This window comes from Polyodon spathula, chromosome 27 (assembly GCF_017654505.1).
Source record: "Polyodon spathula isolate WHYD16114869_AA chromosome 27, ASM1765450v1, whole genome shotgun sequence".
NCBI classification, from domain to species: Eukaryota; Metazoa; Chordata; class Actinopteri; order Acipenseriformes; family Polyodontidae; genus Polyodon; species Polyodon spathula.
Genome location: NC_054560.1, coordinates 3,499,824 through 3,525,523, shown reverse-complemented (window position 1 = coordinate 3,525,523; position 25,700 = coordinate 3,499,824). Strand labels below are relative to the sequence as shown.

The following is a 25,700-nucleotide window of genomic DNA, read 5'->3' as shown; positions in this document are numbered from 1 at the left end:
GTTGAGGTCAAAAAAGCTTGTCCCTTAAAAGGGTTAAACAGCTCTTCCTGGTCTGCCTTCCTCGGAACTACAATTAGCATTTGTGATCCGATCTCCAGCATTAAAAAAAAAAACAAATCGATAACTAAAATACGTAGAACCCTATAATCACCTGAATTCAGCCAAAATGTTCAGCATTCCTTGCCATGGGTTGAAAAATACAGTAGATCATAAAAGACATGTGTAATAGGGTTAGCCTCAGTACAGGTGGTCTGTAAATCATTTTGAATGAGCCAAACTAGCATTTCAATCAATATCTCATGCATGCATGATTTATTTATTTATTTTTTCTGTGGCGCTACAGCCAGGCACAAGTACAATGTTAAGCTTCTCCACACAAAGCTCCATTGCCAAAGCACATCAATCGGCCAGCCCAATCCGACTGAGCTGCTGTTTCTTCTTGAGAAATAACACTGGGAGGTTAGCTGAAACATTAACTGGAATTATAATGAGGATCACTGCACAAGAGAGCAATGTAAAGAGCCACTCCCCGCATTACAAACCGAAGGGACTGGATTAAATAGTCAAGCTGGTACGAACAGAAAGAGGAAGGTGATCTGCTGGTGCTCACACCGAGCAGGTGACTGCATGTATTTGAATGCTGACACTTTACTCGTAGGCCCCAGTAGGTGCCACGGTTATGATTTTCCTAAACCAACATTTACAGAAAATTCAAACTGAACCACATCCTAATTAAAGCTTTACAGTGTAAATGCTTCAGATTATAATAGGCTGTTTGCTTAGGGATCTGGTATATATAATATAGTATATTTTGTATAGTGGATCAATGCTATGCAGTGTTGTGCATCATTGGAACCATACTGTATGATTGCACGTTCCAGCATTGTAGTTTCAACCCAGAGTGTATTTCCTCAAAACATGATTGTTGTCTACAGGTAATAAGGTGTAAATGATGTTCCATCGTATTCCTTCTCCATCTGCACTCAAAAGCCAGCCAGTTAATGCATGTAATTGCTGTTTGATCCATTCCTGGCAGAGCCGCAGCCAAGAATACTGAGGCCTGGGACAAGTCCTTTGAGAAGGGCCCCCCCCTCTCCCAATCCAGCAAACGCATGTTGACAGGATCTGCTGTATAAACACCCTTCTAGTTTTATTATTTATTTATTTTTTATTTAAAGAAAACGTCACTTGTCACCCATGAAGAAGATATACGAGCCTGGTTAAAATACAGTAAACCGTTATGAGTCATCCATTCCCTAATTATTTCAATATAAACAACTTACAGCATATGTAACATTTTCCACCTACAGCGATTACTAGCCTAAAAATAACAGTTCATGTTTTTCTTCTGGAGATGTACAGCTCCGCTGTGACAGCCATTGACTAGTTATTCTAACAAATCAAATACGTGAATCACAATGTCTGAAAAATTCTCCAAGAAACACGAACACAGCCTTCCAGGCCTGTCCTTGGTGATCAGACTGCTAATCAATAGCAAGGTGTAGTTACCAGTCAAACTCCTTTGTATTATTGTTTCATTAGTTATGTCATTTATTTATTTATTGAAAACATGTCTATGTGACTGTCCCCTAGGCAAGCTGTGGCGAACCCAGCTGGCTCAAGTCACAGGATAATTATTATACACAGAAAAAGATACAAAAACGACCAACATACAAATGAAAGTACCCTCAATAAAACAGCCCTGATGAAATGACGGTCTCGTATATCAGGATTAACCAAAACAACCTTGTCTGAAGACAGTCTAAACCACGATCAACGAAAGCAAGGTGCAGTTCCTTTACAAAGTCTTCCAAGTGTCTTATGCAGTAGGGAACAGGAACGGGTCGTTGCATCTTAAAGCAGTATCAACTCTTTTCACAATCACAGCAGCTCAAAAACTTAAAATGTGTTTATCTCAATTTACATTTTTTTTTTTTTTTTTTTTTTATTGACTTATTCAGTACTTGAAACTGGAGGTGATAATTGTAAAAAAGACAAAGCAAATATAAGGGAATGGCGCAAGTCAAATCAAAATAAGGAAGCTTTCCCATTAACGATGAGAAGCATCACAGCGAGAATCAGAAGGATGCCCACAGTTTTAATATAGAGCTCTGGGTGTGTGTGTTTTCTCCGTCCCTTGCAGATGTACCAGTAATTATTCGCTTTGTTTTTTTGGCATCACAGAAAACACGCTGGTGTCAGTTCTTTATCCAGTAAACTTTCACACTGCAGGCAGTATGTCTTTATCGACAGAATCGAAGGTTTGAGATTTCATCGCAAGCCTGCTTGCACAATCCGAAGCTGCAAACTCAGGCGCCCAGCCCACACCCTTTACTGGACAAGCGGCGCTTTCTGGTTTAAAAGACCAGTTTCCCCCTCTTCCTGGTTACTCCAGGTGCAATTTATGGCTTATGTTCTCTTTTCATTGCAAAGCAAGTCTCTGTTGAAACAAACTTAAATAACCAGGCAATTTCCTTTCTTTTATTGGGGGTGGGGGTGTCAAGGTAGGGCAGCTGCAGGCTGGCTCAGTCTGCGTTTAGCAATTCTCGACGTCTGCAGGGGCTCAGCTGAAGAAATATGTAGATTCCTTCACCCTCTGCAGATCAAAATCACCTGAGAGACAGAGAGAGAGAGAGGAAGGAAAGGGAGGGGGAAGACAGGAAAGAATTAGGTAAGCAGGGCGCAAGTCATGCATCATTTGCTTCTCACAAACAAGAAACTGTGCTCAGAGCAGATCGCCACGATCTAGCTTATGACACTTGAACCAACGGACATTCACATCTGTTTTATCATGGTGGCACTCCTGGTTCTCCAGACACGGTGCCCTTTCGTATTATGTATTGAGAAAGCCTGATATTTCATTCACTAAAACAATTACACAATAGGATAATGACACACAATTATGCCTGCTTTGTATTTTCCTTTTTATTTAATTTACTTTAGCAGTGCGTGTCCCTGGGATATTTAAACGAACCCAGCCCGATAATGAAAATGTATCTAAAAACTGGAAGCGAGACTTGTGAGCGCATTAGAGCCTCTGCTCTATATACTCCTGGTCGCCAGGGCTACAGGCAGAACACTGCAAAACAAACACCTGTGTGATAAATTAGTGCTTTAAATTAGTCATCAGCCTCATTTCTTTAATTGCAAATGCTCCAGTTGTACTCGATGGGAGCCAGGCGGAAGGGCACCTGTGATTTGCAATCTGAGCACTCTGTGTTTTATGGTCGTCTGAGCCGACTTCGTTTCTTAGTACGAGCTTCTGTAAATGTCAAGAGGTGCCTTGAATAAAATCGGCCGCCTGTCTGATCCAGTGACAGATGTTCAAGCACCTTTGGTTGACCCCCTTTGCTAAATCAGGATTTCTCGGTGCACAGAAATATAAATCAACTAAAATGTCACTTCCTTTTCAACAGAGGCCAGGATTTATTCATTTTTTAATACATGTTGTATGTTGAATACTAGCAGTAACCCTTCACGCCTCTTATACGCTGGCCTGGGGGAGTACGGCTCCTCACAAGAGCGACAAACAACCTTGAGGAATGCCTTCCAACAGCACCAATGCCACCCAAGATTTATTCAGAATCATTTTTATGTTGCTTTAGATTGGAAGGCTCAGGTGGACTAGAGTGGATTCTTAACTAGCCAGTTTCCACACTGACAGCTGAATGAACATGCTTGCAGAGGGAGGGGATGGTAACCACTGGAACAGCACAGCGCTCAGAGACTGGTGTTCGGAACAGGGCTTGAGACAGTGGAAAAGCAGATCTAGAGCTTCCAGAGAGCACTGCAAACGCCCCCCAAAAACCCGGGTCTGAAGAGTCAATCTTCCCTGCCATGGAGCAGAGAGCTGAAGGATTAACTTCAACAGACCCAATCAAAAACTCTAAAAGCAAAACTTACACGAAGTCAAGCTGACTAATGTTTTGACTTGTGTCTTCATCATTGTATATTGCATTCAATGCACTGCCTATCAGCCTCATGACTGTCTGTCTAAATCAAGACTAACCTTTCAAAGAAGTACAGGGATGGAAATGAGACTCCTATTGCATAGCAGGTTCACCCATTCCAGGTTTTAATACAAGCTTGACTAGCCCAAGTGTATAGGTAACAAGCTGAGGTGTGTCTTACTAAACCAGGAATAGATGAAACTGCTATGCAATGCAAGTCTAATTTCTATCCTTGCTTAGTAGTAATAATAATAATAATAATAATAATAATAATAATAACAACATGAAAAAAGATCTGAAATAAGACAGACAGCAGGCTTGCAGACTCATATAAGTTCCCTTCATAGGGATGCTTAATTCGTTCCGAGGAACCTGATTAATTGCCTCGTTCGCACTCACCTGTCTGGGGAACTTTGGACAGCAGTTCCAACATCTTCCTGTACTCCAAAAACTTCTTGTTCCTACGATCTCCCCTGCAGAGAGAAAAAAAACAAGCATAATAATGATGATTAACTGTATTATATGAAGCCTACTGCACCTTCCAATCAAAATTACTTCTAGCTGAAACCCCACTGCAGCCAGTAAACAGAGCTGACAAAACACAGGACAAATGAGTGCTGAGGTGGCGCTGAAAGCGAAGCTGAACCAGAGGGGGAGACTCAAACAGTGACATTTCAATTCACTTTTCAGCTAAAAAATTTAATAAAATGCGTTTCGGGGAATTCAGTGTTGGTGCAGTAAAACCGAGCAAGCTTAGTTACTTGAACCTGTATAAAGCCGAGCCACAGTGCTTTCAGTATTATTACTAGTGTTTTGGGGCACTACAGAGTATTTTTTTTAAACTTAGCTCCGGTCGCAACCTTAGCTTGGAAAAAACATGCTGGTATTTCACAGTGCAAATAAGGCACATCAGAACCATACAAGGACATAAAAACCACACTAAAAGGAAAGTGTAGGTTTCCATGCCCAGAATAAGACTACAAATCGTCTGACAACAAAATGCTTCTTGCAAGATATATCCTGCAATACTGTAGCCCTTAGCTAATTCCCAATTCACAGTACTTGGAATAATAGGGATGGAAATAAGATTCCTATTGCATAGCAGTTTCACCCATTCCAGGTTTTTCTACAAGCTTGATTAGCCATTGTGTGACTAGGTAACCAAGTTCAGGTGTGTTTTACTAAAACTTGTGCCACATGCTCTGAAGAGTTTATTCACGCACAAAGAGTTTATTCACGCACAATTTACCTGCATTTGGAAAGTCAAAAAGTATTTATAAGTATTTTTTTTTTTTTTTCAAAAAGTATTTATTTGCATCTATTTGGAATCCAGTTTGAATAAAACATAAAAGTACATTTAAAAGGAAAGCTTATGGGGAGAACAAAAAAATAAATAAATCTGGAGAAGGACTTGAACCAAAAACAGTATAAAACCAGGAATGGATGAAACTGCTATGCAACAGGAGTCTTGTTTCCATACCCAACGTGTATTTTTCAGAACCCCAGGTCCAGGTTTTTCAGACTGTCCCTGTAAAGTCTCATGAAGTTTGGGGCGGGTGGTTACACAGTAAACTCACGGTTGGCTGGCGCCGTATTTGTCCAGCAGGAAGTTGGAGAGGTCCTGAAGGATGGGCTGGCTGTGCAGGGCCACAAACTGCTCTCTGCAGACCTGCCGAGGAGAGGGGGGACACAAACACACACTTAGATTAAAACTGCATAAGCTAGCAATAATCAAACCCACCAGAGTTACGTTAAAACAATAGAAAAAAAACCATTACACACCAAATGCAAACAAAAAATGTCAACAGTTTGAATTAAAATCAGAATGTATTTACACACTTTGCCTGTCTTTGGATCTATAGCCTGCCCCGGTTAGTTTGAAGTCAGTGTAACGTTTAGTATGCCAATGTTTAGAAGGCCAAATACCAGTACTGATCAAATAGAAGTCTGGAGATTATCAGAAGCAGCTTAAAAACACCATTTCGTTTTACGAACTTCAATTTTGTGCTTGCATCATTTTGATGGTTTTTGTAAACATTTTTTTTCTGGCGTCTGAGTCAGTGCTGCTGTTCCAGGCTATAAATAATGAACTGTCTTGACATGGTTTCACAAGACGGCATATGGCAAGAACAGCCTGTAGCACGTGTACAGAAAAACCTTGGTTTCCAGGGAAGGCTTCAGGGCCATTAAACATGCTGTGGCTACAAAGGGGGGACACCACAGCTACCATCCAACACACACAGAAAGAGCAGTCCCAGGGAGAGGAGAGAAATTGAGTTTTCTGATGAAACTTGAACCGTCTGCTTTGAAGAATCCAAAACACTGCTCAAAACAAGGCTCCCAGATTACCAGCTGATAAAATCATGCACAACGCATCTTCGCCTCTACAGTAATGGCATGAAGTCCTTTTTTGGACTGGGTTATATCCTCGCAGGCAGTGGCTTATCTAGCCAAGGCACAGTGCTGTATTTTAGCGCTGAAGGTTTGAGGTTTTATTAAAATGTTCAAACAGTAACACAGTGTGCGGGCGTGAGTGAGTTTTTACCTTATTCATCACATCCACAGTGACAGCGTGGGTCCAAAAACAGTCGTGAACAGAGACAAACGTTAACCCAGCACTGGAAGGAAGAAGACATTTTCAAAGTGTTGAAGCGAGGAGTCTGTTACTCTGTTGCAAATTTGCATGGTCATTTGACAGCTTTTCTACGCTCGCCCCTAAGTGTTTACAATAGTCTGGCATGGGTGGGGTCATTCAAAATGCTGTCCAAAATGCTTTATTACTGCCCCCTACTTACCTTTCGGATTGCATTCGGATATAAACAGATAAGCTGTTGATTTGATAGAAATTGTACAATTATTCACCTTGTGTTATTCACAGTAGGTTTTTACTATGCTTTTCTAAACCTCTCCGGTAATGTGCTTAACCAGGCTCTCACTACGCTTCACTATTCTAGCTAGACAATCACCATGGGAAACAAACATAATGATCTCACCAGGGTCTGGCCCCGACTGCTTTGGATCAGAGAGAGTGCGCTGAACCTCAATATTATTAACAGGGAAGGGGAAGGCTAGACTGCATCCCGGATGAGAGCAACAATAAGATGCGAGCTTGCCAGAGACGCGTCTCCTGAGAGCTAGACAGCTTCCTGAGCTAAGCTCTGCTCTTTGCCCCCTTTCTCGCTCCCTCGCTCACCTGTAGCAGTACAAGGCTGTCAGCATCATGTGTGTGGAATCAAGGGAGTGGATGAAATTCGGAGGAAAGGCGTTCTTCTGCTTCACCGTGTCAGGACGCCTGCCAACAGACAGAGGGCTCATTGAGGTATTAAAGAACAAAAAAAAAAAAACACACACACACAGGCCAGATACTGAGTGCCCTGCAGTCAGCCAGGCTCCATACATTTAAACAGACTTCATGCATATCGTGTAGCATGCCTGAACGGTTTTGTTGTTTTTTGAGCAGAAAACAGAAGCAGCGGTCAGCGTGTGCTTGCTTATTTTTATCCCTCTCGTTTGATTTTCCTTTCAGCCAGTGCAATCCCTAACAAGTGAGTTTTAATGGGCTGATACTGCTGCAAGCCACGACCTCCCTTTCCCCAGCAGGGTCACTGGGAGCTTGTGGCTAGTGCAGCTTTCCTGAAGTCAGCTTCTCTAGCAAGCAAGGGCAGACAGGTGGGCGGGCAGGCAGGCAGGCAGACAGACGGGCAGGCAGACAGGCGGGCATGACGCAGAGAGGCAGGGAGGTTGTGAAGTGGAATGGCCCCACCCTGCTTCTCTGTAGTAGACTGGTGGTTTTCAAATCATGGCAATCACTGTGCTAAAATCAACCACGGCCTCGCATCTCAATTGAAATTGGGATTCCTCAGGTGCCTTATAAAAACATCTTGTAAATATTCTGCATGCTTTGAAAATCAGAAAAAATCAAAAAAATCACCACCTGAGATTAATTTAGCTATGGGAAATAATTCTAGCTATTTAATTGGCGAATGTGATCGTGACTGACTGGTTGCACAGATCCTGTTAAGCACTAAATCTTGAAGATTACCTTACTAATGCTAATCAAGGACTGTGAAACCAGCCTTAAGGGTTATCATAGCAAAGCATTTATATGCAGAAAGAACCGAGAGCCTGAACTATTGGACAGAAGCCTGCAGAAGGACAGGCACGCTCACACCGCCTCACTCTGCAGCATTCCTTTCACATGGGAAGGTCACAACAAACAGCCAACTATGCAGCGACCGTTCTCTCAACCCTTTCAAGCAACATGACGAAATGCACAACATTCGCAGAAGGCAGTTAAAAACCCACAAGTGCCACACAGGATTGTCAGTGGGCTGACACAGCTGTAATTAACATAAAGCATCTGCCTCCACAGGCAATGAACGGTACTGGCTGCAGAACAGACAGACTGACTCACTCACTTCATTCCATTCATTTGCAGTGTCAAGGGTTCTTTATATAGGGTTTATGAATTAAAAGGAAGCACATTCCATCAGGTGCATTTTGTCTTGGTAACCGAATGAAAAAACCTTGGCCTTGTGCCATTACTGTTGATTGACGTGAAAGTAACTGGCATTCTGCAAAAAAAAAATTAAAATTCCAAACGACATGCAGTGGTTTACAGGGTTTTTTCTATCATAATAAAACATATTTTTGCCACTCAAGGATTCTCAACCGTATCTAGACGGAGCTGCTGCAGATAAAGAGAAGGGCAGTGGCTCAGTGGTTAAAGAACTGGGTGGGCTGTAGAGCAGCAGGATGTGGGTTCAAGGGTTTGGGGTAAAAGAGAATCAGTGACCAGAAAGAGATAGGGGGAGGGATTTGAAACTCTCGACACAAGTTGAAAGGTACTTACTCGCTGGCATCGTGGCTGATCTGCAAACTCAGAAACTGGATGTTGCTTTTCAGCTAGGGAGAAGAACACAGTAATATATATATATAGATATATTTTTTTTAAGTGTCAAACAGCTGAATAGCAACTGCAACCATGTACCGTGGAAAACTAAGAACAAATGTGACATAAATAGTGTGACTATGTCGTGTCGGTCATGCAAACAACTCTTCATATTTAAAGAAAAATAAATGAATCTGTACTTCCCCAGTTTATCAACCAACTATTTAGAAGCAGCTAACCAAATAATTAGAGCGCCGTGCAAAGTTTCAACTCGATCGCATGAACGGTTCTTTGGTTTTTACTGGCATTGTATCCAGGTGATTTAATATGCAATAGTCAGACTCTGTCACTCTGATAACTCATGACCAAGTTGGTGATAAGAGCCTGTATTTTCCACTATGAGCAATTTCTGGAAAATTGGACAATTTACTTTACACACCATTAAAAAAAAAGTGACAAAAAAACATACAACAGCAATAATAATAATAATAATAATAATAATAATAATAATAATAATAATAAAAATCATCTTCATATTCCAAAGCTATATAAATAAAGGTTGGCGGTTCTAAAGCACTTGGTCATTAATCACAGTGATTTACGTGCTTGGCAAAACACATCATCTGCAGAACAACTTTATTCCACAGAGAGAAGCACAGAAAGCAACACCTGACAGCACTGGAGAAACCAGGAGGCTGCGTTCTCAACACTAAACACGTACGTATGTACACACCACCCCCCCCCCCTCCCCCCTCCAGGGGGACCCACCTCGCCCCAACCCTCTTTCCAGTGCAGGATGTACTCAAACAACCAGTTATACTTTGCCAACTGGTTTCTCTACACTAGGACTGAGGAATACCAAAGGAACTTAAATTCCACGACAAGCACCTTGACTGGAAGTCTTTCTTCTAGTGCAAAGCGATCGTCACTGAATATTGAAGACACTGAGAAAGACCTCTAGCAGAAACGTTTGTCATTCAATTTCATTCTGTTTCTCAATGTAACGCGGCAGAGTGTTTGACAGGTGAGAGCGACATCCTAGGACTTCATCTGTATAGCTCTACAGTCCAGAGGACAGGAAGATGACAAGCTGCAGACCCAGCGCCTGGGGGCAAAGCGATGGGTCTTTCTGGTCGTGTTCCAACATCCAGTGCACCCTAAATAACTTCACTGAACCAACGAAGCCTCTACTCAGGTCCTGAGCAATTAAATGACTTAATAACAAGCTTTAAGACAATACTCGAGTACTGCGATCACTGTGCCCCTCATCCCGTGGACCCCAGGGGGACCCCAGTCTCTCAATGACCCCGTATTCCACGTTGTAGCTTTCTCCCCCTCTCCGTCCTGCCACTGTCCGCCCGCCTCTATTGAGCTATTGATCAATCCTGTCGTGCGCTGGACTTCGAAAGGTACATTAGATGGCGTCTCTCCACTAATTATTTATATCTCCCATAGCACTGGCAGAACTCGCCTGACCTCTTCGCTCTCTGTTCCGTCCTTGAAACCCTGTCCGCATTCATTACAACAGAGCTGGGGGAATTAAGAAAAGAAAGACTCCAAGTAAGATCCTGACAGCTCCCTCTCTCTTGCTCTTTCTTTAGAACAGGCCGCTTGTCGTATCCCAGGCAACAATTAGCTTTAATCGAGTCACTTTGTCAGTGGAAAACATTATTTGTTTCCAATCAAGTGTCTTCAGTGTTATCTGGGGAGCCCCTCCCTCCTACTAAAAAAAGCTACACACATCATGCTTGACCATTGCAGAACGCCAGGGTTTTTTGATTGCGGTTCATATCTTAGACATTTAAACTTCACTACAGATGCAAATTATTGTTAATATTATGATTTTCTGAGCATCAAAAGAAACGTATCACTTATATTTGGATAAATGTGACTGAAAAATGACAAACTGTTTTAGAACAGGTGCACTGACTTTCTATTGTGTTGAATAACAATTGATATTTTACTGTCTGAAGTTAAGGAGGGGCGGGGGATACTGTGAAAGTCAAAGGCTAGTAGTGTGTGTGGCCACCGTTGGAAGCAATACAAGCAGTAGCTCTGTGACACATCTTTTGCACCAGTTTTCGGATGTTGTCTTGTGGAATCCTGGCCCATTCCTCTTGAAGTGCCTGGATAAGCATCTGCCTTTTCAGTGGTCTCCGAGCCCTACAAGCCACACGTCTCCCAGTTTGTGGCCTGTCATTGACAGAGCGTGTCTGGTTATACCGTCTCAACAGGTTTGAAATTGCTGGCTGCGAGCGCCCAAGACGGCGAGCCACAGTGCGCTGCCCTAGTCCATCCTTCAACATGCCAATTGCACGCAGGCACAGCTCTCCTGACAGTTGTGGCATTGGTGTTTTTATGCGATTCTTTATTGCTTTCATTCAAGCTTGCAATTCGACAGCTGAAATCACTCCATATCCAGTGTCCACTCAACTGTCTCACTAATTAGGCGATTAAGTGCAGATGCTTCAGTCACAGGTCACTCACACGTCATAGTTAGGTCAGGTGATTAAAAGGAAACCAAAAACATTGTCAATGTCCATCCATAAATGTGTTATAATAGTGATAAGCTTTTTTTTTTGATGCTCAGTATAGCTTATCCTGGTTTGCCATGTTTATTAATGTTCTCTACCATACCTCACTATTCTTTACAATGCCTCTGCTTTAACATGCTTGCACTGTGCTTTATTACACTTTGCTATGCTTTTACTATGGGAAACTTTTATAAAGGTTTAAACATTAAAATGTTCAATTTAAGCATGTGAACTGGGAAACAGGTATGAGAACAATGTAACGCGCACAGCCCTGGCATTAAAACAGGCACCGTCTGGCTCTTGACACTGCTGCTTCCTGATTGACAACGGTAAATTAAAATCGAGCTGCAGACTCTCCCATAGAAAATCAGCCTCTCCACATGAAAACATAAACGCAGATGAAATTAAAATTCATGAGTTTCTTTCTTCTGTAATCCTTCCAATCACAGCCTATTCATTTTTATAATCACTTGATTCGAGCTCAAGAAATATATAACAGATTTTTTTTTGTTGCTGTTGTTTTGTAACTCAACAAGAACAGATCCCAATCCGATTAAGTAATTGAAAATCACATTCTGTGCGGGTTTATTGGATGTGTGCCTGGGTCCCGGGATCTCTTGTGCAATTCTCTAGCCCGCTCTTTGCAGGGAGTCTGGGATACTAATTTCGGTTTCCTGATTCAATTTATTCAGAGATAGCAAGAGAGATGAAGAACTGGTCGCAGAGGTGACTGAAGACAGCTGGCAGCGTGCCGGGTAGCAGCACACTGCTCTGAAGGAGATGCTGTCGTCTCAACTGGCACTTCCCAGTAACATGTCTGAACCCTTTATGTCCGGGATACACCTGTTTTGCAGTGTGTTATTTAGACAAAGAATTTAAATCTGAACATCCATCTACGGATTCTCTGGTCCCTCAATCTTTATTTACGCCTGCCCCTGCTTATTTTGTAAATTAAATAATAGCTTCCAACGCGATTACTGCCATTAGTTCCTCGGTTAATGTTACTCCAGTGAATGATGCTATTGTACCAGACCTTGTTAACTGACTGCCTGTGTACTTCATAACACACACACACAGAGACACACTCACACACACACTCTCACAACAGCTGCTTCTCTAACACTCTCAAGCGGTTCTCATGAAACACACAGATGAGGCTGCAATTCATTTCACAGGGATGGAAATAACATCCCTGTTGCATAGCAGCATCACCCAGGTTTTACTTCGACCTTGATCAGCCAGTCTATAGGTAACAAGCTCAGGGGCGTCTTATTAAACTCATAATAAAAACCAGGAATAGCTATGCAATGGGAGTCTTATTTCCAGTTGGAATACAACATGAAAATAAATGCATGCTTAACGGATCAATAACTGTTCTGAGATGGAATTGAAACAACAGCGTTATAAGACCAGCAAGTTCGCTGGCAGTTTCAAGAAGGACCAGTTCATGCACTGCTCCACGAATGCTCATGACGATGATACGAGACAGGAGACGGTTCCCTTCAGTATTAAATAAGTAATAAGCCACAGGGCCCTAAACTACAGTATGAGATTAATAAATCACGATTGCAGCAATGAAAATCCCATAACTACCTAGAGAATGAATTATTCTAGTGTCCTCACCTCTGCTACCAAATGCAATGCCCATTATGAACAGCATCTATAGTATTGTGCTTTTCCAGCATGTCACAGGGCTGGCAATGGAAATGCCTTGGGTGGGTATTAACACTGAAACCCTTACAAAATGCTTTTATTCTCTGAACTGTCAGCTAAGGTTGTTCTTTCCTCCAGGTTGCATGCAACCTCTCTACACACCCACCCCCCCCTTTCAATTCCATCTCCCAGCAACAGGTCTATGAAGCTAGGTATCTGTGCTCAGCAACCAAATTAAATCGGGCGCCGGGCAATTTCTTCTATGATTAAATATGATAAAGCAGGGAGGAACTCATAATTGCAGTACGGGGCACAGCCATGTGATTTATGAAAACCTTCATCAGGCAAGACATAAAAAGCTATAAAATGTAATGACCTGAGTTGCACTGTAATATGTGCACCTAGAATATTATCTTCGTGGAAGGGGAGAGCTATGTGCAGCGCTTAATATATTTAATAACAGTTAATCTATATGTAAATATTTTACAGATTGGGTTATAAAATAGTTTTGTGTTTATGCAAGAAACCCCAATAAAATAAATTGGCTGTTCACTGCTGTATTGCTGATGATCACAGAGCATGAACCAAAACTGGAGTTACAAAAGCTGAGGGTTAGCAAAGCTGAGGATTATATCATGTGTAACTTTGCAAACGTATTACTAACTGATCTTTACCAAATCGTAATCTGAAACCGCGCATCACACTCGTTCACAAAGGAGTACCCTCCCAAGTTATTTAAAGGGCTGTTTCTGTTAACTAAATAAAAAAGTGTGAATTGTTAAAAGTGAAGACGACAGCCTGTTATCTAAACATTTTGCAACGTGATAGCACTGGAAACGTTACGGGTACAGCAGGTTGATTCGAAAGGGCTTGTCTGTGTAAAGACTTATTATAAAAAAAATAATACAACAAAAAAAAAAAAAAAAAAAAAGAGAGAGACAGCAGAAATGACAGGGCTTGTTTACTGCAGGGAGTCCCATAAGCACCGATGCCAACTTTCTAAAGCATCGCGCAGAACTGGAATGAGGTCGACTCGGTTTGGGTGGCTGGTGGAGGGAGCGTGACTCCTCATGCTGCTCCACTCCGACACGTTCACTCTGTCTCGCCGCGGTTTTGCTTTATATTTAACAAGGCAGCACTGTAAATCTACAAGCCCTGCATTGATACAGGGTCAAGCATGATCTACAAGAAGCGCACGTGCCACCTTGTGAATCAAACAATGCAACGCGAGACAATGGCTGTGCCTTTGACGCACACTGTTTCTTATCAAACGCCACAATGGGGTTGAAGATTTCACAATGTCAGCTGATCCGATATGAGTGTGTCAGTGTATTAGGAGACTGTGACACTTGTCTACAACATACAAGGGAGCTGGACAAGAAGCCTGCAGTAACACTGCATGACCCCGATCATGAGACTACATGGACTGGGGGTCAGTGAAGGTGGTTGAGCCGACATTCCCATTGAAAACAACTGAATAAACAGCTGCTCAGATATTTGTGCTGCTCTCCACAGAGGCTAAGAACAAGCTGACAGCTTGGTGGAGAGCAGCAATCAGCTGCTCAATTGAAGCAGTTGTGTATTCCATAGTTTTCAATGGGAAAGGTGAATAAGCCCCAAGCAAACCCACTGACCCCTCAACCTGGGAGTCAGTGCCCGCTGAGCTCAAATCAGGGTAATCTGTTTGTTAGGGTCTACTAACACTGTAAACAGGGTGTGGAGCTACCATGGACAGCCTGGCTTAAATAAGACCAAGACTGATCTTCAACCCACCCCCCCACCCCTCGCCACCCAAGGACAGAGCGGCCTAGGCCTGCAGTGTACTCACAACAGTGTTCTTGGTGCGGTGATAAGGCTGTACAATGGGCAGGCCAAGAGGGGTCACCCACTCCACAGAACTGCCAGATTTGGCAATCAGTCTGGCGCTCTCTGTGAGCCAATCCTGAAAAGAAAGACAGAAATAGGGACAAAACCGTCAGGCTTAGGACTTACTCCCTGCTCCAATACCACTGCCTCCACGACGCAACACTGCTCCTCAGTGCAAGGATGGAAAGAAGACTCTCACTGCATAGCAGTTTGATCAACGGTTTTACTATGAGCTTAAATCAGACACACCTGAGCTTGTTACAGATACACTGTGGCCAATCAAGCTTGCGGTCAAACCTGGAATGGGTGGAACTGCTATGCAACAGGAGTCTTGTTTTCATTCCTGCAATGCTAAACTAATAATGACATCCCAGGGGTTTGCCTTGGCAAATGCCTTGAAGGGAAACCCTGTTAGCACACACACCCCCATGCACAGCAGACGTTCCCGAGACAGGCTGTGCAAGACATATTCTCCAAATCCCAGAGACGACTGGCTGCCAGTCGAGCCCATTTATCAGGCTGTCAGGCTTTCTCTTCACTGCTTGCCTGCCTCACTGGCACAAGAGTCTGTGATTTATTGTCAATTGTGCCATTAAAATTGCCTTTTAAGATACAATGACCCACCTGAGAGAAAGTTAACTTTGTCATACAGACCTTTGCACATTGCAAATCCTTAAAATAGTGGAAGCAGTTTAATGAATGTAGAAAAGAAGTGGATCCTTCTATTCTTTTTGCAGGTTGCAAAAGATCAGAATCAAGTTCAAGTCGCAAGATCAATTCACCAACACATTAGGAGAAGAAAACTGGTCTCCTGAAGGGCTGGTTTCACAGAACCTGATCAGCACCAATCTTGGGCCTCCTTATCCAATGTAACATTTGACACTCCCAAGATTAGTGGCACAAGAGCAGAGATATAATTACGTCTGCTGCACAGCATTAAATGAGTTATTACCAAGAGCCAAAACATCTCATTAAATGCAGTATTGTTATAGCTGCTCCAAGCTAATCAATTAGTGCGCAGTTTTTTAATTTGGCTGGTTTTGTAACATTGAAAAAAAATATTTAAAAAGCACCAGGAGCAGAAAGAACACCACAGTCTACTAAAGTGCTGCTGGAAAGTGACTTTGATATAATTAGCCATCTCATCATTCTATTCAGCAGGCTATATGGCTGGCACAAGTACTATTTAATTTGCAATAAATACATCTGGAGCAACGGAGGGGTAAGCTGGAAATGGCCAGGGCTGGCTGCACGTTTGACGAGGTGTAAAATATTCCATCTACACCAACGATCTTATCACGGCAGCCTAACCTAACAGGATTCTGCCAGCTGATGCAGCCGAGAGCGAGAATGTTCCGACTTGTGTTACGAACGGTGCATTAAAAAAGTCTTTCAACTTGTTGCTTTCAGTCACGTCGGGCTCGAAGCTGCTTACTCCAAATCATTAGAACTGAGCAATACACATATTAATCCGAATAAAAGAGAACTTCGGTTTACTTATTATCTCCTAAATGAAATGTCTGCTTTGGTCATTCTTGGTTCGATAGCCCTGTGACTCTGCAGTCTCGTGCACTGTACCCAAGTCCACCCTGATAAATCTGCACAGTAACTTTTCCAGTTACCCCATGCGTTTCCAGTGGTAACACTAACAGTGGTTTCCCATGCCTTCTTAAAATGGTTTACCATACTTCCCTGGGCTTCACAATGCTTTACCATGCTTACACTGCTTTATCACACTGTGCTCTGCTTTCACTTTTGGAAACTTTTCGATGTGCTGCTGTGTCAGGGGTTCTCTTACCTGGATTTCTCTGGTTCCTGTGAACATCTCCTTCAGGCTGGTAAAGACCTGCTGCACCAGGTAATGGGAGGCATCCCAGACGTGCTCCTGCAGACAGAACAAGATCTCTGGTCAGCACCAAACCCTCAGGGGCCTCTCGCACAACCACATCAAGCATATTCACTTGCTAATGAGCGAGCTTGAGTTGTATAAACTAGGGCAGTTAATATTCCATTTAATTTCCTAAACTAAGACATTTGAAACTAAATCTACATCACTCCCATCACATGAGTCTGTGTTACCAGCAGTGTATTTTATTTATTTATTTTTTTAAAGTCTGCAACAGAAATGAAAAAGATCCTGTGAAAAAGATCCATAGCTGTGCCGTGTTCAAACAAAGGCTTCACGTGAACGAATGCAAATTCTTGCGAAAAAGCTTGGCTTAAATGCAGGGCTGTCACCTAAGCAATTCTGTTTTAAGGATCAGTGGGAGATTCCTAAATAACAAAGTGCACGATCGGGATTGGAGTTTGGTTCAATCTCTACAGAACCAATAATGTAGCAGTCAAATCGTCCACGACATTAGCGTGGCTATGTGCAAAGCCCTGTGCTGCGTCTAGTGAAGTTGACTTCCCCCTGTCTGGTATAGGCACTCTCCAGCTGCAACCTGTCACGTTCTCCTAAATGTACACTGCAAGCAGTCAGCAGTAGCTGCAGAGCGCAAGCAAAGGAAGCAGGGAGCAATAAACACACACAGGGAGGCAGACAGCCTGGGCCACATAATCGTAATGACGCAGGCTTGTGAATTCAAGCCTGGCTGCTGGGGATCGTTTGAAAAAAAAAAAAAAAAAAAAAAAAATGTATATAATTTTGAAGGCATTGTTGAAGGCCTTGAGAAAGATTTTCTAATCAAGACGCTTGTCAAGAGGCTTCATTTTCTTTCAGCATGAATATACATTCTACGAGTTTGTGTTTTAACACTGTAGGCATGCATGGCACTAAGAGCAATGGCTCCAGCAGGTTACCTTGGGGAACTCTTCTATCTCCTTCAGCCTCTTCTCGATCTGCAGCCGGCCTCCGTACCGCGTCACCCCGTAGACCACCGTCATCACGGTCTGCTTCACCACCTTCCTGTTGATGAAACCCTCCAGCACCTGCGCCACCTTCAGGCCTTTCTCTGCATCGCGCGCACGGAACTCCTCCACCTGGCGACGGGGCCAGAGAAGCACACACCCACAGTTACACACACGCCACAGCCCACACTGTGCACGCCACTGGAGGAATCATCGCGGACATCAAGCATTCTGACATGCAGTGCACCGTCTATATTTACTAGAGCTGCAAAAACCAATTGCTCAATTATTTGGATCAAGCTCTCCACAGGTGAGGGTCGTTGGTGTCGATCGGGCTGATTTACAGTTCCAGGTCAAAAAGTGAGGAAACAACTGCTTGGGTTTGCCGTTCTCTACAGAGTTTAAGAAAAGCAGCAGGAATCACAAACCCAAGCAGCTGTTTCTTCACTTTGAATAGTAGCTCGGCCCGATCAGCACCAGATCACTCTCACCTGACTGCCAGCACCTGCTTTCTGTGGAGCACTCAATCCGATTAATAGGTTCGTGCAACACTATTATTTTGCTATTCGACATGCACAGCAGACAAAACCACAAGTGCTGGTCATGTGTAATAAAACAGCCTTTTATCACTTTAAATTTTTATTTCACTAAATGAAACAAGCCCTTATTTACCATTACAGCAGTCTAGACAATAGGACCCTGTTTCATCATCAAGTGTCCCTCTGGAAGTAGCTGTTTAAAATGTCTTAGCCTCATTATATTCCCCACGTCTTGCCACTTTGAAGAATGCTCACCAGCGCCCCCACCCCTCCCCCGGTGTTCAAACTCTCACCTGCTGCGCCACCCCACTGTACACGTCCTGGGGCACCTCGCAAGGCATCAGGTTGACCGAGGTGGCACCGATGACATCACGACCCAGAGCTGCGTAATGCTGAAGCCCGTTACATGAGCCGTCCTGGGAGGGGGGAATGGGGTGTTCAATTACTCAACATGGAAACCTGAACACACGTATACAGCCAGTCAGAAAACACATTAGGACCAGCCTTCCAATAGAACCCTGTGACATTATTTTTATACGAATGACATTAATAAGGGGTTCCAAAAGTAGGGGTCGGGATACAAACACATCATAAGCAGACTTCTTTCTTTCTTTCTTTCTTTCTTTCTTTCTTTCTTTCTTTCTTTCTTTCTTTCTTTCTTTCTTTCTTTCTTTCTTTCTTTCTTTCTTTCTTTCTTTCTTTCTTTCTTTCTTTTTTCTTTCTTTCTTTCTTTCTTTCTTTCTTTCTTTCTTTCTTTCTTTCACTACCTGCTCAGTCAATTGCAGTGCATATTCTGCAGTGAGCCGTGTCATGGAAGCCTGCCTGATTAAGAATTGTTTTATATGTATTTCTATAATATACTATATTCAAAAGGCGGCTCAGTTACAAGTTTGAGAAACGTTTAGCACAGATATACACCTCTATTAATACCACAGAAAGAAAATCACAGCGATGAAGCACTGCGAAAGCAGACGGAGCACCACCTCGGTTTTAAAATCGCAACTCGTCTGAATGTCAGCTGGTAATGCATTCCAACATCTGGCTCCAACACTTTGTAAAATACTGGTGGCCGTGCACGACAGAGCCTGCAGGTCTACAAGCCTGGCAGGGCACAGCCCCTCGCCATGCAAAACCGGGCAAGGATTTCGCTTACACGGAAAAGCACCAGAATGTAATCTGCAAGTGGAACTCTCCTGTTGCACTCGGGTGATAATAGGTATGAGCACAGGTGCTGCTGTCAAAGCCAGGAGCGTGGACAGCAGGTCTGTTGGACTGTACTTTGTTACAGTCCACCGCAGCCAGGGTGTCACACCCTCCTCCATCACTGCAACACCACAATCTGCTCATGCTTAGCAATCTTTCACCTGAACAGCGTTGCTGAATTTCCTAATTGGAAATGCATGCCGACTTCATACAGGGATGCAATTTTTCTTCCCCCATATAAAAGCAATGGAAACCCCCCCCCCCCCCCCCCCCCCCGAGTCATCCTTTAGCAGCCAGGGGAGGCATCACTGGTACATTATGGAATCTGTCTTCGTTACGGGCGAGACAGCTGACGGGCTGAATCCAATAAACACAGCCTTGTTTCCAGAGTGATCTATGAGGTGCTCCTCACGTGGAATAACAATCCGATTACTCTGCCGTATAAATGACAGGCCCTCGACCTAATGAACACAGCAGATGTCTGTCAGCAACTTGACAAGGGCAGTTCTGGAGCACTGCAGGGAAAGAACCATCGCTCCTGCAGAGGCTTTTGTGCTGTGGAATGAAGTCCCCTTTCCACAACGCTGCGCAGTAATGTGAAAATGAATACAAACGCGGTCTTCTTTAAGGTGGAGAGACTGAGGTTTTAAAATGAATCCATTAACCTTATTTAGCTGTAGCAGCTCATGCCCACAGACTGATGTAATTACCTCCTTAATGCATCCCAGTCATGTGGCATACAAGACCACTAAAATAAGTGGACCCGTATGCATCAAGCCTGTCTCCACGTGGCAAATTCTCACCTTCTCCAAACTTTATCAAAGAGTTCTAGTCGCTTATAGACCTTTCAGACTGCATTTGGGGTATTTCACAGATCCCTTTGAAACATGCCTATGAGAACCCTCTCTATGTGCGTGCCGTGGTTTTAATTGTTAGCGTGTTTCAGTTAAGATTTTATAGTTGCAAAAACTAGGCAAACGAGCACTGAATGCAGCAAAGGTTTCCCCCGCCCCGTGAGGTGCCAGAACATGTGCCCCACACTTCCAAAGATGTGGAAAATCAAACTGGTCCCAGGCAGTGCTGCGCAAAAAGTAGCCAGCCTCTCTGTAAAGTAAAGGTCACCGGGACACTCTGGACTGCGTTGGATGAATAACGAATGTCTCTCCGGGTACTCTGGGAGACAGCAGGCATACTCTCTGCATGAGGATGACACCAGCCTTCCCTTTCCAGCTCAGAGATTAATCCTCATTACAAAATCACCTATATGACAAGTCAATGAATCAAGGCTTTTATCATAAATCACGGTACATCTTATCCTGCCTGCAGGAGTCATCCCGCAGTTCTGACGTTTAAAAACACCTCCACCTTATTTTATGTTTAGTTGCGGAGTTCTTGAGTTCAGTAGTTGTTTAAGATTTTAAAAGTTAAACCGCTTTGTGCTGGGTTCTCTACTTAGAACAGAAAGCATTCCCTGCAGTTTGGGGGTTCTGTCTGCTCAAACTGTACAACAGTTTCTGTTCTTTCTGATGATAAGAGAAAGGAGATGACATTAACATACTATTAACACGACATTAACGTATGATTCACCTCTGCAGTTACAACAGACTATAGCAGTTATAACAAATCTTTCTTTTGGAGGGCTGTTCTTAACCCTGTAGCAAGTCCAAGTGCTATTCCTTCAATGAAATAATTGGAGACCTGGTCGTAACAAAGTCCTGGACTGGAATAGACTGTAGGGGCCAGTGACGAGGGAAGATCACTTTGTCCAGAATCCAGGGTGCTACTTTAGGACAGTTGTCAGCTGTAATGTAGGGTGTGCTGGTTCTACCTTACCTGGTGTACTGGGAAATAGGAGATGTATTCGGTATGGTCTGGGGATCGGGAAGCGTTCGCTATCTCCATGCAGCATGCCAGGGCCTGCCAAGGCTCATCTGCATTCATCCACCACTTCCTGCCCTGCGGGCGAAACATAAACCAATAATCAAAGCAGCGTGACTACCAGGAGATCACATATCAATGCAGACAAGAGGTGGGAGGCAGGACTACACACAGACCAGACACATTGCCTTGGATTAAAGCAGAGTTCTCTGCCTCCTTCCACTGCAGATACAGCGGGAGAGCCATGTTAGAAAAAGGTTCTATTGGCATTTTTTTTTTTATCTCATGCTGCGCTGTAAATCATTTCAGAGCAACTTTTTCAAATATTCTATTTTTTTATTTATTTTTCACCATAACTTAAAATATTCAAATGGCGAAGCGTTTAACTGCTATGGTTAGCGTTACTAAAAGGTTTCCAGTTTCCAATATACAAACAAAGAAATTCCCACAAATTCCACAATTTAGTAAAAAATCTGCAAAATACACATGCACAAAACGTGCATAACAACAGCACCGAGTTTATATAAAGCATAGAAATGAAAAAATATTCAAGCATGCTCACGGTAAGGGAGATTCTGAAATACTAAAAACAAACTTAATACGGCATTTCTAAATTTAGCACAACTGGGTGTTTCATAGTTACAGTAAGAGGTTTGTCTGCCGAATCCAGAATATCATCCATGATGAGGTTGGCGTACTGCAGCCTCTCCCGCAGAGAGTCCCTCTTCTTCAGCCCGGTCAGGTTCACCAGGTGGATCTTGATCCAGTCCAGGCCGTGGGGCCCTAGTGGCTTCCCCTCCGCGAACAGGAGCACGGCCCGCGTGACGTCGCTGCCCAGATGGTTGAAGTAGGGTGGGCAGGGGTAGGTGCGGCCGCGGAAGTCCATGTTGTGGGGGAACCAGAACAGCTGGTCGCGCATGTGGTTGGCGATGGACAGCTTGTAGAGCGCGTCCATCCGCAGGCTGTGCATCTCCGTCCCCTTCTTCCTGCACTTGGCAAGCTCGCGCTTGAAGGAGGCCTTGTCTGCTTGAGAGCCCTGCCCCCCCCCGTGCTGAGCCATGCTGGGAATCCGGGGAGCCTCGGAGACCGGGGGAGGGATGTCCAGCTTGTCGCTGCCCTTGTCGTTGAAGATAGATATAATGATGTCCAGGACGGGCTGATTGATCCTCCAGGCGCAGTTTCCCAGCTGGTTGAGGGAGTCCAGAACCGCGTGGAGGTCCTGGCCCTGGCATTTCTCCAGCAGCAGCTGGTGCTGGATGGCCCCTTCCACACAGCGCATCAGCTTGGTGGGGGTCAGGATGTAGGCACCGAATCTGGGGGAGGTCCAGGGCACGGGCGGGCACAGCATGGGCATCACATAAGAGTCGAAGGTCAGCGTGGTCTCCGCGGCCTCCGAGAGGATTTGGCTGAGGATGGGGTGAGGCTTGATGAAACCAACCTGTAAACATGATAAACATTTTAAAAAAGGGCTTCGATCCATCCATCCAGCCACACAGACAGGGGGGCGGGGTTCAAAACGTAATCTGGAGAACAGCGATCCGGATTTTGTAATCTTATATTTTTGTGATTGAGATTTCCTTTTTATTAAAAAAAAATAATAATAATAATAACAATAATTTCATAACAGTAATTATTTGTAATATTGTTACCACCTGTCGCTCCCATATCTCTATTTAATAAATCTCACAATGTAGAACGGTCAATACCAGCTGTACACAAAGGTGCTAAATGCTCCTCTCTCGACTTACAACATTCCGGCTCTCGTGATCCACAAACACCGAACTGTAAACGTTGTCAAAAATATTCAGACAAAACGTAGGCTTTGGCAAGAGTGTTTACAAAGCACTACTTCTTCCCAGTCTTTTCCTTATCTAATGAAGTGTTGTACACGTGCATATTGCAGCTGCTTCCTCCAGTGGTTTCAAACACTCCCAAATCGGTTTTAAACGTAATCCCAAAGCTTTTAACGTTTAGAAAACATCCAGAAACCAAATTAGAAACCAAATCAAGCAGACAAACGTTTCGTCCAGTGCCGCCTTCAGCACGCTGATCCCTCACTTAGTCTACTCCTAATTACACCGAATGCTGCGCCCCCCAGTGGCGGGGAGGTTACCTGGCGGTTGCTGCGGAAGGTGTACATGTGGTACAGCACTGGGATGAGCTTGGTCTCCTGGGCGGGGCTCAGCACGTTGCTGTGCACCTTCACCTCCCTCACCAGCAGCTCCACCAGGTGCGTCCCCAGCTGCACCACCAGGATGTGGGGCCAGTGCGTGTCATCACTCAGGAGGGAGGGGCCAGAGTTCATCTCCGCCTCCAGGCGCACCCAGTGTTCCCGCGGCAGGAACTCCTTCAACTATTAAATAAAAAAATAATAATTATACATACACATACATATTCACATCCATAAATAACAGTAGGATTCTTACTGGCACTAAGGCAGCTGATTCTGCTGCTGCCAGTAGCTGCACAAAACAGATTCTTTATATAAAACCATCCATTTCACTTTCTCTAAAGTATTTCTTTTTCCTTCAGCCATGATGTTAAACTACTGGCAGTAGTCTTTTGGGGCTTCGTACTGGTAATTTGTACTGATAACAGGAAACCCCAAACAGAATGCACAGTAGCTTATCTTCTGGTAGTAACCACTTCACACATACATATAGATCAATAAATTACTTAAATATGAATATGTGACTGCAAGGCTGAAGGCATTCTCTATCTGCGAGCTTCGCTTCCAGTTGTATGATCAGTGTCTGTGGTTACCTGTGTGTCTCTGGCCAGCAGCTCAGCGTATCTCTGGTATATGGTGCTTTGTGGTTACCTGTGTGTCTCTGGTATATGGTGCTCTGTGGTTACCTGTGTGTCTCTGGTATATGGTGCTCTGTGGTTACCTGTGTGTCTCTGGTATATGGTGCTCTGTGGTTACCTGTGTGTCTCTGGTATATGGTGCTCTGTGGTTACCTGTGTGTCTCTCGTATATGGTGCTCTGTGGTTACCTGTGTGTCTCTGGCCAGCAGCTCAGCATATCTCTGGTATATGGTGCTGATCTTGTCCACCATGCTGCTCTTGGTCTTCTTGCGGATGGAGTATTTGTTGTAGATTTTGTTCCCCAGTTCCTTGGCCATGATCAGCAGTGACTCCCCAGTGGGGGGCAGGTTGGTAATGGCCTGGGAGGGTTTGAAATGGTGGTGGGGGGGGGGGGGGGGGGGGGGGGGGTGCAACAATGTTAATATACTTCTAGGCTGTACTATACTATATGGGACGTAATTCAAGCCATTTGTAATTCAGCCTTGAGGAGTCTTTTCAGAAGCAATCTGTGCTGGAATAGTAAGCAAGCATGGAAAACAACCATAATCATACAAAACACACACGCTTGCCCAGCTGCACCCAGTCCTGGGTTTCAGAACCAACCTCAGTTCATTCTATCACCTGAGCAATCAACCCCCTGTTAAATTCAACTGCACCCCCTCTCCAATCGCAAGAACAATTTCGAATAGTAAATAGTCAGGTGGGACTTATCCACGTTCTGATAAGCGTGATCATTTGAGAGTAGATTTAGCAGGAGCCTTGCTGGCACATTGTCTTTCCAGTAACATCCCTAAACAAGGGGAGCTCCAAAATCCAGGACTTGGTGCACCAGCAGGGCTACGGTGAGTTATAAAGCCCTCCTCAAACTCCTGTCTCCAGACCATTTCAATTACAGACTTAACTGAGGGCAGTTCTGAAATCTAGGACTGCGTACAGCAGGGCTAGCATGAGTTTCTATCCTGGCAACTCATCTGGGCTGGAGGGTTTGGAGTTCTGTACCTGCAGCATGATGTCCACGTACTCCTTGTCCTCCAGCAGGCAGAGGTACGGGTAGAGGTTCATCCTCCAGCTCTTCCGCCCGCTGCTCCCCAGGTGCATCTTGCTCTCGCGGAAGGCTTGCATTAGAGACTGGTGCCAGTGTGAGCGCAACTGAGCCAGCAGCTCCCTCTGAAACAACACACACGCACACACACGCACACAGACAGACAGACCAGATTACATCAGAGAACTGGAGCCTTTTCTACTTGCTCTCCCAGACTTCTGCACCTTTGAGGGAGTTGCAGAAATATCTATGAAACAATTTGGGGGAAGAGGATCCCATCTTTAACTCCCACCTTTTTTTTATTTATTATTTTATAAGATTGACAGGATTTACAAGATTGACAAGTAATACAATTCAAGATCTCGCTCCGAAGCACTCTCGCTTGGTTTCTCAAGTTTTGTAACATGAACAAAGATTTTTATCCTTTTAAAAAATGAAGAAATAAAGAAATAAATGGAAATATGCTTTGAAAATATGGTTAGTTTT

At 43.9% G+C, this 25,700-nt stretch overlaps 1 protein-coding gene across 2 annotated transcripts; it reads right to left on the bottom strand.

Annotated features, from left to right (window-relative positions):
• Positions 1 to 763: 763 nt before the first annotated feature.
• Positions 764 to 25,402, bottom strand: polrmt (polymerase (RNA) mitochondrial (DNA directed)). Of its 2 annotated transcripts, XM_041230868.1 has the most exons (15): positions 25,172 to 25,398; positions 24,361 to 24,531; positions 23,478 to 23,717; positions 22,008 to 22,802; positions 21,320 to 21,442; positions 18,577 to 18,699; positions 17,697 to 17,876; positions 16,693 to 16,779; positions 14,857 to 14,970; positions 8,803 to 8,855; positions 7,144 to 7,242; positions 6,496 to 6,568; positions 5,528 to 5,619; positions 4,350 to 4,423; positions 771 to 2,613 (listed from the first exon to the last, which is right to left on the bottom strand). In XM_041230868.1, the coding sequence occupies exons 1-15, from the start codon at positions 25,292 to 25,294 to the stop codon at positions 2,564 to 2,566; spliced, it is 2,397 nt and encodes a 798-aa protein (XP_041086802.1). In that variant the 5' UTR covers positions 25,295 to 25,398; the 3' UTR covers positions 771 to 2,563. The 2 variants fall into 2 exon arrangements, with proteins under 2 accessions (XP_041086804.1, XP_041086802.1); XM_041230870.1 differs by lacking the exon at positions 6,496 to 6,568 and having other exon boundaries at positions 764 to 2,613; positions 25,172 to 25,402.
• Positions 25,403 to 25,700: the final 298 nt, after the last annotated feature.

Coding starts and splice junctions, on each gene's coding strand:
- polrmt (XM_041230868.1), bottom strand. CDS start 25,294: ATGCAAGCCTTCCGCGAGAGCAAGATGCACCTGGGGAGCAGCGGGCGG. Junction 21,443..22,007: donor CGGCAGACAAACCTCTTACT/GTAACTATGAAA, acceptor TTTCGCCCGCAG/GGCAGGAAGTGGTGGATGAA. Junction 14,971..16,692: donor CAGGAACCAGAGAAATCCAG/GTAAGAGAACCC, acceptor CTTTCTTTTCAG/GATTGGCTCACAGAGAGCGC.